The following is a 14056-nucleotide window of genomic DNA, read 5'->3' as shown; positions in this document are numbered from 1 at the left end:
TGTCGGGGCCGAGTCTTTGCTGCCAATAGCAATCCTTGCATCGTAATTTGGAAGCCATATATCATGATATGAGACAAGATGGCGTCCAGGCTTGATCGACTTGTCACGTGAGTACTTCCCAACACTGATACCTTCTTTGCCTTGTATACAAGCTTTTGTGTTTTGATTTTCCTTTGTTGATGGCCTGATGGATGTCGTGACGTCGACTTTTGTTGAATTTACTCCCACTATATTAAAAAGCCCCCCTCACCTCCCAGAGACAGTTGCCACGGAGGACCAGCCACCTGTGCATGAACCACGGCCTGCTAACATTGCCCAGAATCCTCGAGACCGGAAGTACCCGGCTCATTCGGGACACAGCAGTAAATCAGCTGGCCGATTGGCAAAAACAACAGCCTGAGGAACTCTTCAACCTTCTCTCAAGGGTGGTCCCATACCTGCGCCACAAGGACTGGGAGACACGGACTACTGCGGCAAAAGCCATCGGCAAGATAATTGAGAATGCGGAAACATACGATCCGAATCCGGGCGAGGAGTCTGTCCAGCCAAAGAAGGACGAGGGCACAGGCAATGGTCTTGTCAAGAAAGAAGAGGCCGAGCCTGCCGTTCCCGACTACGACGCCTTGAGCTTGGGAACTCTGAACGTGCCTGATATCATCAGGTACGGCAGGCAATTGCTTCGCGGCGCCCCTGTCGACTACTCGCTCGGCGCCCTGGAGCCCCAGGAGCGTCTGACACACCAAAAGAAGACCCTTATCGGCCGTCTCGGTCTGTTGGGACGGCCTTATGAGGATGAAGAGATACCCATCCCGAACGAGTCTGCCGCGAGTCCCGGTACCCCGGCAGACACAAATGGTTCCCACGGCTTTGGCCGCCCCGACAGTAACGGAGCTGCCACCACACCTCATCCAGGGGAGGAGAGTGGTATGAGCGCAAGGCAACTGAACGTGCTCAAGCGGAAACGTAAACGGGAGGCTCAGAAGGCCGCCCAAGGGAAGGGTGGTTTCGGCGATCTCTCCCTGCGTCGGAATACGACAGCTGGCTCAGAAGTATATGCCGAGGACACACCAATGGTCGATGCCGATTCCAAGAAGAACGGCAAGGTGGTTGACTACTTCAATCTCGATAGGCCGGCTGATCTCGAGGAAGACAGCAAGGTCGTATCTGAGTACAAGGGCGCAGTCATCCCAATCAAGTCTGAATTGGAGACCGACGTCAACATGGAAGGCTCCGAATGGCCGTACGAACGTTTATGTGAATTCCTCAAGGTGGATTTGTTCGATCCATCCTGGGAGACCAGGCACGGTGCAGCTATGGGCTTGAGGGAGCTGATTAGGGTCCATGGCGCAGGGGCCGGCAGGGTCCGTGGTGTGTCCCGCAGCGAGAACAACGAGCTGAATAGAAAGTGGCTGGACGACCTTGCCTGCCGGCTCTGCTGTGTTCTGATGCTGGACAGGTTTACAGATTACAGTTCTGACACCTCGGTGGCCCCCATCAGGGAAACAGTCGGCCAGACACTTGGATCCGTCCTGTTCCACGTCTCCCCCGATTCCGTACACGCCATCTACAGAATACTCTACCGTATGGTCATGCAAGAAGACCTGCCGCTGGAGCAGCATGTCTGGCCGATCTGCCACGGCGGCATGGTTGGGCTCCGCTACGTTGTGGCCGTCCGGAAAGATTTACTAATGAAAGACGGCGACATGATCGATGGTATCATCCGCGCGGTCATGAAGGGTCTCGGTGATAGCGATGATGACGTGCGTTCTGTCAGCGCCGCGACCTTGACGCCAATGGCGAAAGAATTTGTCACACAACGCCCTAGAGAGTTGAACGGGTTGATCAATATCGTCTGGGAGGGATTGGCTGACTTGACCGACGACCTCAGCGCTTCGACCGGCAAGATCATGGATCTCCTTGCTGTTCTTTGCAGCTTCCCGGAAGTCCTGGCTGCTATGAAGACTTCAGCGCAAGAGGACGAGGAGAGAACATTCACTGTTCTTGTGCCAAGACTATATCCATTTCTGCGCCACACCATCACATCAGTCCGTCTTGCCGTCCTCAAGGCTCTCATGACCTTCGCCAAGCTCGACGCAGAGTCAGCACAAGGTTGGCTGAACGGTCGCATCCTCAGATTAATTTTCCAGAACATTCTGGTGGAGCGCGATCCAGAGACGCTGAATATGTCCATCGAGCTATGGATGTCACTAGTCAAGTCTCTCGCTCAGGATCCAGCAGTGCTGGCAATGGAATTTTCCCCTCATGTCGAACCATTGATGCAGCTGACTCTGCATCCCATTGGCGTTCAGCGCAATCCCATTCCCATGGACACAAAGTTTTTCATGAAGCCATCAGGTGGCACATACGCCCCCCTCAGTGGAACGCCTGCGCCGCCTCGGAGATCTAGTCCCTCGGAGGGTCCGGAGCGTGCCAACAAGAGGCGAAGAAAGTCGACTAAGGTTGAAGAACCCCAAGCTGCTTCCCAGTCACACGATCTCGACGGGCGCATGATGCAAGGAGATGTCGATCTGGTCGGCATGGAAACACTGGTGCGATCTCGGATCTCTGCGGCGAAAGCCATGGGCTTCATCATGTCCCTTCTTCCTGCAGAAAGCCTGCAAGAGTATGATGCAAGCATCATCAAAGGTCTTGGGTCCTCATACTCCTCCACACAACTCAGCGCTTGCATGGTCATCGACGAGTACGCACAGAAGTCTGCAAACGTCGAGCAGTGCTCTAGGTTCGTGGCATTGCTGCAGAAGATGGTTGAGGGTGAACGGCCATCTTGTTATCGAGATTTGGTCAGCTACATCCGAAACGTCCGCGCCCAGTGCTCGCAACTGATACATCTGTTCCGCGATTTCGGCAAAGTATCATCTAGCAAGCTACCGACCTTGGCTGTGATCGTACAAGGTGAGGCGGAAGCAGGGCCAGGAGCATTCTCAATCGCAAATGCTGAAAAGGTTGTGGGTGAGGATTACGAGAAGCTGAAGAAAGCAATGGCTCCCGGGCAACGGCTCATCGCCAGTAAAGATCTCGCAGAGTCTCGTGACATCACCGCCCAGGCCATTGAAGATGCCAAGGCGAAGAAAGAGACACGCGATGTGCGGATCAAAGCGGCTGCAGCATGTGCTCTGGTGGCCATCAAACATTTGCCCAAGAAGCCAAGCCCGCTCATCAAGGCCGTAATGGACAGCATCAAATACGAGGAGAACCAGGATCTTCAGAGCCGTTCGGCATCGACAATTGCAAACCTCGTGCAGTTCTTCACGGAATCTGGTCGTCGGGGCCCCGCGGACAAGGTGGTAGGCAACCTTGTCAAGTTTTCTTGCATGGAAGTGGCGGAAACTCCGGAATTCCCAGTCCACGCCAGTAAGACTGATGTGGTACTATCGATGCAAAAAGAAGAGGATCGTGTCGACCATCCTGACGCTGCCAAATGGGCCCGTGAGGCAAAGGCAGCTCGCATAACTCGTCGCGGTGCAAAGGAGGCGTTGCAAATCTTATCGAAGACGTTCGGCGCCGATCTTCTCAGCGTTGTTCCCAGTATTCGCACATTCATGGAGCGGCCTCTCATGCAAGCTTTCTCCGGCGACCTGCCCGCCGAAGCCAGAGACCCCGAGAATACCTTCGGGCAGGAGATTGTCGACGCTATGTCTGTGATTCGCACAATGACGCCGACAATCCACACTGCCCTTCACCCGTTCATCATGCAGATGGCCCCACTCGTCATCAAGGCTTTGCATTCCGAGCTGTCGGTGTTCCGATACATGGCTGCCAAGTGCTTAGCAACCATCTGCAGCGTCATCACAGTCCAGGGCATGACAGCGTTGGTCGAAAAGGTCCTGCCGTCCATTAATAACCCTCTGGACCTACACTTCCGACAAGGTGCCATTGAGGTCATATATCACCTGATTGCCGTTATGGGAGATGCAATTTTGCCTTACGTTGTCTTCCTTATCGTTCCCGTCTTAGGCCGGATGAGTGACTCTGACAACGAGATCCGGTTGATAGCAACAACTTCATTTGCGACGCTGGTCAAGCTTGTGCCGCTGGAAGCAGGCATACCAGACCCCCCGGGCCTCTCCCAGGAACTCCTCAAGGGCAGAGACCGCGAGCGAACGTTCATTGCGCAACTGCTCGATCCAAAGAAGGTTGAGGCGTTCTCTCTCCCGGTTGCCATCAAAGCGGAGTTGCGGTCTTACCAACAGGACGGCGTGAACTGGCTGAATTTCCTCCGCAAGTACCATCTCCACGGCATTCTATGCGACGACATGGGTCTGGGCAAGACTTTGCAGACGCTCTGCATAGTCGCCAGTGACCATCATGAGCGGGCTGAGGAATTCTCCAAGACAGGATCGCCAGATGTCAGGCGGCTTCCCTCCCTGATTGTCTGCCCTCCCACGCTGTCTGGTCACTGGCAGCAAGAGATTAAGGCCTACGCCCCGTTCCTGAGCGTCATGGCATACGTGGGACCTCCGGCCGAGCGGAAGGCCATGAAAGACGGCCTTGACAAGCCCGATATCGTCATCACTTCGTACGATGTCTGCCGCAACGACGTTGAAGTTCTGGAGAAGTACAACTGGAATTACGTGGTGCTTGACGAGGGCCACCTCATCAAGAACGCCAAGGCAAAGATCAGCTTGGCAGTGAAGAGGCTGGTCAGCAACCATCGGCTCATTCTGACTGGCACGCCCATCCAGAACAACGTTCTGGAGCTGTGGTCCCTGTTCGATTTCCTGATGCCCGGCTTCCTCGGGGCTGAGAAGGTCTTTGCCGACCGCTTCGTAAAGCCAATCTCCGCATCCCGCTACAACAAGGCCTCCTCAAAGGAACAAGAAGCGGGAGCTCTCGCCATCGAAGCCCTGCACAAACAGGTCCTGCCCTTCCTCTTGCGACGTCTGAAGGAAGAGGTACTCAACGACCTCCCGCCCAAGATCTTGCAGAACTATTACTGCGACCTCAGCGATCTGCAGAGGAAGTTGTTCGAGGAGTTCACGAAGCGCGAATCAAAGAAACTTGCTGACGAGGCTGGCCGTGATGACAAGGAGGCCAAACAGCACATTTTCCAAGCATTGCAATACATGAGGAAACTGTGCAACTCTCCCGCCATGGTGATGAAGCCAGGCCATCCGAACTACGAGGACACTCAGCGCATTCTCGCAAAGAGCAACACCAGCCTGGAAGATGCCGCCCACGCCCCGAAATTGACAGCGCTGCGTGACCTCTTGGTAGACTGCGGCATTGGTACCGAGGGGGGCCATGATTCGAATGACCCATTGTACCAGCCAATCAAACCTCATCGGGCGCTGATCTTCTGTCAGATGAAGGAGATGCTGGACATGGTGCAGAATTCAGTGCTGAAGGCCATGCTTCCGTCTGTCACATATCTCCGTCTTGATGGCGGCGTCGAAGCCAATAAACGCCAGGACATCGTCAATAAGTTCAACAGCGACCCATCCTACGATTGCCTCCTTCTGACCACGAGCGTTGGCGGTCTTGGTCTCAATCTCACAGGTGCAGACACCGTGATATTCGTCGAGCACGACTGGAACCCGCAGAAGGACCTGCAGGCCATGGATCGTGCGCACCGAATCGGCCAGAAGAAGGTCGTCAATGTGTACCGATTGATCACACGTGGCACGTTGGAAGAGAAGATCCTCAGTCTACAGCGTTTCAAGATTGATGTGGCCTCAACTGTTGTCAACCAGCAGAATGCAGGGCTGGCGACGATGGACACAGACCAGATCCTGGATCTGTTCAACGTGGGCGACTCGGGGCCTGGCTTGATCACAGAGAAGCCAGCCGGGGGCAGCTCTGGGTTTGAGGGGCGCGAAGAGGACATGGTGGATATCGAGACGGGTGACGTCCGCCAGCCTGGAAAGAAGGCCGCCTGGTTGGAGGACTTGGGTGACCTGTGGGACAACAAGCAGTACGAGGAGAGTTTCGACTTGGACGGGTTCTTGAAAACGATGGAGTAGAAGTGGGAGGGGCATGGCGTGGCAGCATTTCAGTCTCTCAGGAGGAAGCGCTCCACGGGCGCGGGAGACGTGTTTCTGCAAAGGACTGGCTATTGCAGTCTATTTGGCTTTTTATTTCATGGTTTATTGGACTATTTTCACGGTCATGGAGCGCAGGAGCTGGGGTTGGCCTTCGGCATCAACCTGTTCGTCTAGCAAGACAGCAGTAAGGAGTTTGACGGTTCTATGCAATACCACCGCACGAATCCAGACGGGGTATTTCTGTCTAGGTTAACTTGTGTCCGAATAAGAGGTACTGCTATCATTCTGCGGTATGCAAAATACATTTTTGGTCATGAAGTGGCATGCATGGCACAATCGGAGCTCCACAAGGCTGTGCGACGCAGCATACAAGGACAGCCTCACTAGCGCTAACATCCAGTATCCCGCCCGGGCTGCACCCCACAGGGGCCCAAGATACCCCGCCAACCCGGTCCAATGCCCCCTCCACTACGGAGTACAGTTGGAAGCTTCCAGAGCCGCAACCTCTTCCCTGTAATGCCATCGGACCTGTGAACATCATCTCGTTCCAGCTGCTGTACTCGGTAGATCTGGAAACGCCAGCACGACTGCGAACCACGGTCCCTCAACCCACTGGACAAGGCTGTGGATCTGCTAAGCCAAGATGCCTGTTGACTACAGCAAATGGGCAAGTCGCCCCCAGCCTGCCCGTACAGCCCATCCAGGGTGAACTGGCAGGAAGTTAACTAATATCTGTTCCGAACAGGATGCGCTGGAGCTGAGCGACGACTCCGATGTTGAAGTACACCCAAACGTGGACAAGCGGTCCTTCATCCGCGCGAAGCAGAACCAGATCCACCAGGAGCGGGAGCAGCGCAAGCAACAAATCATCACCCTAAAGTACGAGCGTCAGATCAACGACGCCCTGATACAACGCATCACCTCTCTTCTGAACTCCCTCAAGGCCCACGCCTCTGACGTCGACAATGGGAAGCGCAGCCCCGGCGAGGTCGCCTTTGCGGCCGTCATGCAGTCGGCCGCAAACCTCAAGCCCGAGGACGACACGCCGCCCCCACGGCCCGCCGGCGTGCACAACGCCGAGGAGAAGCTGCCCACGTACAGCAAGATGATGGCCACGCTGCTCGACCAGGTGAACAAGGCCATGGAGGAGAAGAAGGTCAAGGACGAGGACCGGTACGCAGCCATGGTCGCAGAGATCCAAGAGCACCTGGACAAGGTCACGAGCCTGCAGAAGGACCTGCACAAGAAGCTGGACGAGCTCGAGAAGGAGGAGGCCAGGAAGATCACGAGCGAGAGCATACACACGGGCTTCGACAGCTCGCACGTGGCCAAGTCGACCCCATCATCGTCATCGGCGGCCAAGAAGGATGACACCAAGGTTGAGCTCCTGAACCCAAACTTCAGCGCACCCGAGGCCGGCAAGAGCAGCTCCTCCGCCAACCCCGAGTATGACGACGACGACGAGGTCGAGGCCTCGCCCGCGGCGAAGCAGTTCGCCAAGATCAAGACGGGCTCCTACAGCGAGTCCCTGGCCTTCCTGGGCAAGCACCCGGAGATCCTGCAGGAGAAGGAGACGGACGGCCTGCTCATCATGGCCTTTGACGCGCAGCTCAGCAGCCAGGACGAGTTTGCCCGGCAGTGCGTGCACCAGGCCCTGCTCCTGCAGTACTGCCGCGCCCTGGGCCGGGACGGCGTCGGCCTGTTCTTCAAGCGCATCATGACCAAGGGCCACCAGGCCCAGGACGTCTTCTTCAAGGACGTGCAGGACACCTACCTCAAGATCAAGACCCGCGCCGCCGAGATCAACAAGGAGCGCGCGGCGTCCGGCTCGGGCCTGGCCGATGGCGAGGGCGTCGAGCAGATCCAGCTGCACGCCGTGGAGCCCGGGACCGTTATTCACATCTCGGTGCCGCCAGCGGACAGCCAGGACCCTGAGGAACAGGCCGCGCGCAAGATCTTTGAGGGCTTCAGCCCCGAGATGAAGAAGGCGCTCGAGAGCGGCAGCCTGGACCAGGTGAACAAGGTGCTGGGCAACATGAAGGTGGACGAGGCGGAGGAGCTGGTAGGCCTGTTCAACGAAGCCGGGGTTTTGAGCCTCGAGCAAGAGATTATCGATGCCACAACGGACCAGGGCAAGGCGGAGTGGAAGCACCTCCAGGACCAGGGGAAGGCGACGACGTCAGAGTCGCAATATGCAGATGATCCCGAATAAGGAGCGGGCTGGAGTTTACGACTTCTAGTTGATTCCTGCACCCAGCATCGCACAAGTGGCATATCCCGTCTAGAATACCATTCTTCGTCGGATTGCATCGCCCTCCAAGAAAAAGTAGGAACACAGGCGCTGGGGTGTATATCCCCATCGCGTGTGATCACAAGTGTATCCCCCCAAACCCATAGCCACCAATTCCCAACCTGTTTGCCATGAATAATCGGTCGCCTTTCCTCAGTCGTCTTCCTCATCCTCCTCCCCGTCCCCAACACCTTCCTCGCCACAGTCCTCATCGTTGTCCCTCTTGTAGTGGTTTCCGATGTCCCTTGGACCCTCTAGTCTGGTCTCCGTCACGAAAACCTTGGAATAAACAAATGGCCATGGCAGGTTGTCTACGTGCCCTTCAAGCTCTGGGACTTCATCAAACACAAGCTCTGCGGCTTGAACGTCTAGTTCCTTGTCCCTATAGCCATCGATGCTCGGCAGGACCGTGTCCCAGTAGTAATGCCAGGACATGTAGCGCGCACCTCTCGGCTTCCAGAGTTCCCGTGCCACCTTGTAGGCCTCCTCGTTTGCCAGCTCCATGGTGGTGAAGGCACCCACGTGCTCGTGCACGTATTCGACGTCGTTCCATGAGAGTGACCCCAGGTTCCCACCTGGCTCCGAGGGTGCCATTGTCCCGTCAGAAACGACGGAATAGGCGTCGCTCTCATCGCCGCCCTCGACCTCCTCGGCCTCATCTTTCTCGAGCTCGATGGTGTCGGGCTCAGGTGTTGGAGTCGCAGAGAACAAGCTAACTCTGTCGTCATCCGCCTGCTCCTTCTCGGGAGGATATGGCTCCCCGTCCGCATTGGGTGTATTCGCCTCCGACTTGGCTCTAGAATTCTCCATGTTCTGGCCAGTGGTGGCTTTCTTTTCCTTTAGAAAGACCTTCGGGATGATCTTTATGTACCACACATCGAATCGCGAGCAGTATGTGTTCTTTAGCTCCTTGCGCACAAAAGTATCGCTGAGGTCTAGTAAGCTAGCCATATGTCTTTCCTTCTGGACGTAACAAGTGACTTGCTTCCCGTCAGCCAGCTCTTTGATCCCCCAGAACAACCCGTCTGTGGGTCCCACGCGGAAGTGCATGGAGACGATGTGCGAATCGTCGTACTTTTCGTTCCTGAGGATGGCTTCAGCGTGCTTGTTTGCATCTTCCCTTGGGAGGAATTGGTCATCTAGGCGCTTGAAGTCTTTTTCCTCGGGCTGCTTGCCCTTTTCAACCGGGTTGCTGAGCCATACGGTGTACAGGTTGATGGTAGCTCCTGGCTCGAGGGCCTCCGCTAGGGGAATTCCACCCCTCTTGCCCTTTGGCGCAGCTGCCGGTGGCCCATCGTTGCCATCGCTTCCAGCAGGCCCAAAGTCTTCGAGATAATCGACGGTCAGAAAGCCCTGTGATTTCTGCGCCTCCCTCTTTTGATCGTTCTTCATGAATGTCTGTCTCATCTTGGCTATGCGGTCTTCGATCCATTTCTCCTTGTGTTCCTCGGACTCATTTGGGAACAGCCGGTTCGCTTCCTCCCCCAGTTGTCGCCGCTTTGTTAGTATCCTTTTCTGGCGATCCTTGTCCCTCTTCTCGGCCTGTTGGGCGGCGTTCGGTAATTTGCGACCAAGCCGCTTCCTGTTGCTTGAGTTGGCCATCCGACTGCGGAAAGCGAAATTAGGTTTGCTCAGGTCGGGAGGAACAAAGTTGGTCATCTCGACCCTGCGCTGTGGAGCGGAATTTGAAGGGTGATTCTCGAAGTAACGTTTTGCGTCCTCCATGTCCTTCTTGCGGGCATCGAGGCTCGATATCTGCTGAGAATCCTCGATGCGGCTGGCTGGCTGGGCAGCACCGGCTTTGGAGTAGACCATGTCACTCTTTCGCGTGTCACAATCTCTGTGTGCCTGTTGAGACTGTTGTGTACGAATGTCTGGTATGTCCTGGGCTCCTCGAACGTCTTCGTACAATCTCGCAGCCTCTGGACGGGCAACCCCACCCTCGAACGGTGGTTGGGCTCTCGTACCGGAATAGCCACCATTAGACCCTTGGTGAGCTTCACGATGGCTCGAATCTTGGTCAGGAGCCGGCCGTCGGTCATCTCTGCCCTTTTTCGGCCTCCTGGACGCTAATCCAGCCTGTTGAGTACCAATGCGTGCCGCAGTACGCTGTGACTTTTCGGCTTGCTTCCAAACCTGTGCCATAAGCTTTTGTCGTTTTTCTCTATGCGTCGTCTTGTTTCCTCGATGTAGGCCAGCATCGTCTGACTGGTCCACTAAAGAGCCACCGCGCATGCTCCCAGCCGAATGTTTTCCTGTGACTCTATCTTTCCCCACAGAATACGTCCCGGATCTTGGGGCTTGGAGCCTATTCGCAGCTGCCACCAGGCTGCCGGTGTCTTCGAGAGCAGCGGCACCGGAGTTGAGGCTATTAATGGTGTCATGTTGTCTGCTGTGCTTCCTCCTCTTGTGGGGGCGCTGAATTTCGACCACGTCATGGGCCTGGGACAATTTCACGTCTCCTGAGAATCCAGTTTTCCTCTGATGGTGAGTGGTCTCGGGGGTTTCGGAAACCGCTCGCCGAGGAGCAGGTATAATGGAAGGTTCCTCATCGACTCGGCTCTGTTTCTTCGGTGGAATCCGCTGTGTCTTTGACTTGCGCTTGTATTTCTCGGTTTTCTCCTCTGGGCCGAATTCATCATCCAGGTCAACGTTGAGGATCCGAGAGTTTGCATCGTTGGCCGACTGCCCCTCGTGCTGGATTGTTACGCGCTTGTTCTGTTGAGCCTTCGGTCTCCTGTCCGGTTGAGGCCTGGCGACGTCCATACCGTCCACACCAGATTTGCGATTGAACCAAAGTTCACCGAAAGCTGGCTTCAGGGACTTGGAGCCGAACATAGAGCCGAAGGCCGAGGGTGTTAACTGGGTTTCTCTTGGCTTGTTTTCGGAAGTCGGAGGGTCACCAGCAGTATTCTTCCGCTTCCTGTTCCGTGCAATTATGGTGGCCAAGTCATCGTCTGGTGAATCACTGTCTTCATCCTGTGGATTTCTCGGGCTCAGATCGCCGGGGTCAGTAGGGTTGGACTCCGTCTGCGCGGTGTCGTAGGTCCATTGCGTGTTCGGACTGGACTCCCCAGAGTCAGTTGTGTTTGACCCAACCAGGGTTGTGGACTCGTCCTCCACGTTCAGTTCTGGCCTCTCCGAGGCATGATTCGGTGGGTGTCGGTCGTCCACCGAGGTCAGATCTATTGCCTCCCAGGAGCGTACGTCCATGTCATCTAATGTTAAGTCGACCACATTGTCCATCGGGCCAGGAGATCCCCAAGGCGGCATATTGATGGCAGCCGGGTGTCTGTACTGTGGCCGTGGCTTGTCAGAGGCAGACGCACCAAAATGTCTTCGGGATGAGATCAAAGGAAGATGGGCAGATCGCTTCAGGTCTAGCGACGGCTATCCAGATGAACAAACTTACCGGCAGAAACAGCCGCGGCTACTCTTTGCTCGACTAGTGACTCAGGGCCTGGTGCAACCACCGGCATGGAAACCAGTAGAGGTATTGGTATCGACTTGATACGTGCCACTTGCAACGTCGGATTGAGTGGTCCTTCTGACCTGGTCAAGTTGGGGAAGGTTGTAATCTGAGAAGAAGCCAGCCCACCTTCGGACCGTCTGAAGTATCTGTTGGCCTAGCTTTTGATAAAAGATACGTACTCAGGTGTATTTTGTGATGAAGATGTGATAGCAGATAATCTTGTGCGATGGATGTTGGAGAAAACTGAGGTGTTTCTGGAACCTGGGAACAAACAGGGAGGCGAAGGACCCAGCGACAGAAGCGTTGAGTCTTGGTTTCAGTGGAACGCCTTTTAAGTTAAACAGTCCTGTAAGTTCTGATGGCTTCGGACGTATATGGAATAGAAACGAAACCGGGGAATCGCTTGTGATGAACTTAGCTTGGCTCCTTCCACGGTTTGTGTTCCTGAAGGTGAATGACCGGGCTTCCTTTGTGGGTGGTTCTGATCTTCATGTTCTCCTTGTCGATTGGCGATGCATAGGTTTTTGCAAGGAAGCAGTCTGGGAAGGTACGGAATGGTTCGGAAGGCAGAAACTGAAGAGTATTTGTACGGCAAATTATTTTGTTGAAATAGTCCGTTGTCTCAAGGGATAGAGGTGGTTTATTGTATGCTTCCCTGCCTGAAAGGCTCTGCAATGATCCAGACCCCAAGATACCATACGTCTTCAACAACAACGGACCAAGGATCTTAGATTTGGTTTTGGAAAATTGGACATGAGGTAGAGAATTATGTTGCTGAGCAGGAGATTCTGCAAATCATAATTAGCATAAGTGAGAGCAAGTCTCCGCACTGGAAGACACATGCTTGCCGAATAACAGGAAACTAATTGTCAGCCGAACTTCCCAGACGAATTTGTCCCGGGATCTGAAGCACGTCTGAAGGCCAGTTTTACCATGTTGAACACCATGAGCCACAACATGAACAGCAACATGAACAGCAACGTGCAACAAGCTGAAAGAGGCATGATAACCAGTGACTACTATATGGACATCATGTTCTCATATCAAATCTCCAGTTATAGTGGGCCGGGGCAGTAATCCAGGCAAACCCATTTAAGAAATTAGTTCTACAACTACTAAATAGAGAAGATGCCTTATGTAGGAATGACCCAAAGAACTATACCTGTGAAGGCAACTAGGGTAATTATTGTTGATTGTCATACCATTTCTCACATATTTCCTTAAAAGCCACTGATTTGGATTGTCTATGAAAAACGACCAACCATTCTTGAGCCCCAAGAACTTAATATCAAAGCTGGTAATCCCGAATTTGAGCCCCTCCCCAAAGGAGTGATTATAGAGATAACAACAAATCTATTTCTACATGCATGTGGATATACTACATAATACAAGTGAGACAAGGGACATCCTGTAAGCCTTAAATTACTTAAGGTCTTGACGAACAAGCTAACATCTCACACAAATTGGACAACCAAACAGATGTAAAGCACAATCCTATACAATATTACTGTAACACAGTTTCACATCTATAAAAAAGGGAATATCTACATCTTGTGTGGACTGATGGAAAGGCCTCCTTTAGGATGTAAGGAGGTTATCTTCTAAGAGGTTATCATATGGGAGATTAGAATTGAGAGGCTATCCTTCAGGAGACTGTCTCTAAGCAGATTGGGAGGATAAGATGCCATGGACTCGTAGCAGACACCCAAGGAAAGCTCGAACCGCTTGCAAAGCGTGCCGAGACACCAGGAGAAGATGGCGCACAGGAAGTGCAAGCGCAGCCTGCCTCATCCAGTTCACAGCGTGCAATGATCTCAACCAATAAAAGCCATTAGGCCGTCCATCTCGTGTGCAGTGTTGTCCGCCGTGACAATGATTGTTAAAATATCCTGCCAAGAGCCGGACGTGGGAAATCCCCTGCCCATGTCAGTCCGCACTTGTGTTATGAAGGATATTTGATCTAGCTTCGTCTGAATGGGCCCGGATGATGGGCAACTCGCAGTAATTGTGACCATCGGGTACAGCATCCGGATAGTTTAACACGCTAAGACTGGGCCACGCAGATACATGTTTCCCGAGTCTTGTCATCTTTTATAGTATCGCAAGAGTCACCCTAGGCTTCCGCAATGAGCCAAATGTCAATAGCTCTAGATCAGTTTTCATTTCTGGATCATTGGATACCATCTACAGCCGTAGGAACTTTTCGCCACTCTATTGAAATGCATATAGCTAATGTCCGGCATGATCTACCATCTACAAGAAGACTTCCAGGTTGAACTCCAGCGCCGACAC

At 54.0% G+C, this 14056-nt stretch overlaps 3 protein-coding genes across 3 annotated transcripts; 2 read left to right on the top strand and 1 right to left on the bottom strand.

Moving 5' to 3' along the window:
• Positions 1 to 78: 78 nt before the first annotated feature.
• Positions 79 to 5981, top strand: KVR01_008377 (DNA-binding ATPase; the record flags this gene model as incomplete). The annotated part of the gene is made up of 2 exons (XM_044783475.1): positions 79 to 107; positions 320 to 5981. 2 exons carry the CDS (start codon positions 79 to 81, stop codon positions 5979 to 5981), a joined length of 5691 nt encoding a protein of 1896 aa, XP_044642144.1.
• Positions 5982 to 6645: 664 nt separating this feature from the next.
• On the top strand, positions 6646 to 8214 carry KVR01_008520 (uncharacterized protein; the record flags this gene model as incomplete). Its single annotated transcript, XM_044787789.1, has 2 exons — positions 6646 to 6669; positions 6748 to 8214. The coding sequence occupies 2 exons, from the start codon at positions 6646 to 6648 to the stop codon at positions 8212 to 8214; spliced, it is 1491 nt and encodes a 496-aa protein (XP_044642287.1).
• A 231-nt stretch (positions 8215 to 8445) lies between these two features.
• KVR01_008743 (uncharacterized protein) lies at positions 8446 to 11565 on the bottom strand (the record flags this gene model as incomplete). Its single annotated transcript, XM_044787730.1, has 1 exon — positions 8446 to 11565. One exon carries the CDS (start codon positions 11563 to 11565, stop codon positions 8446 to 8448), a length of 3120 nt encoding a protein of 1039 aa, XP_044642510.1.
• Between the last annotated feature and the right edge of the window lie 2491 nt (positions 11566 to 14056).

The sequence above is a fragment of the Diaporthe batatas genome (genome assembly GCF_019321695.1).
Source record: "Diaporthe batatas strain CRI 302-4 chromosome Unknown Contig00010, whole genome shotgun sequence".
In the NCBI taxonomy this organism is placed as follows: Eukaryota; Fungi; Ascomycota; class Sordariomycetes; order Diaporthales; family Diaporthaceae; genus Diaporthe; species Diaporthe batatas.
This window is presented reverse-complemented; position numbering and strand designations above follow the sequence as displayed.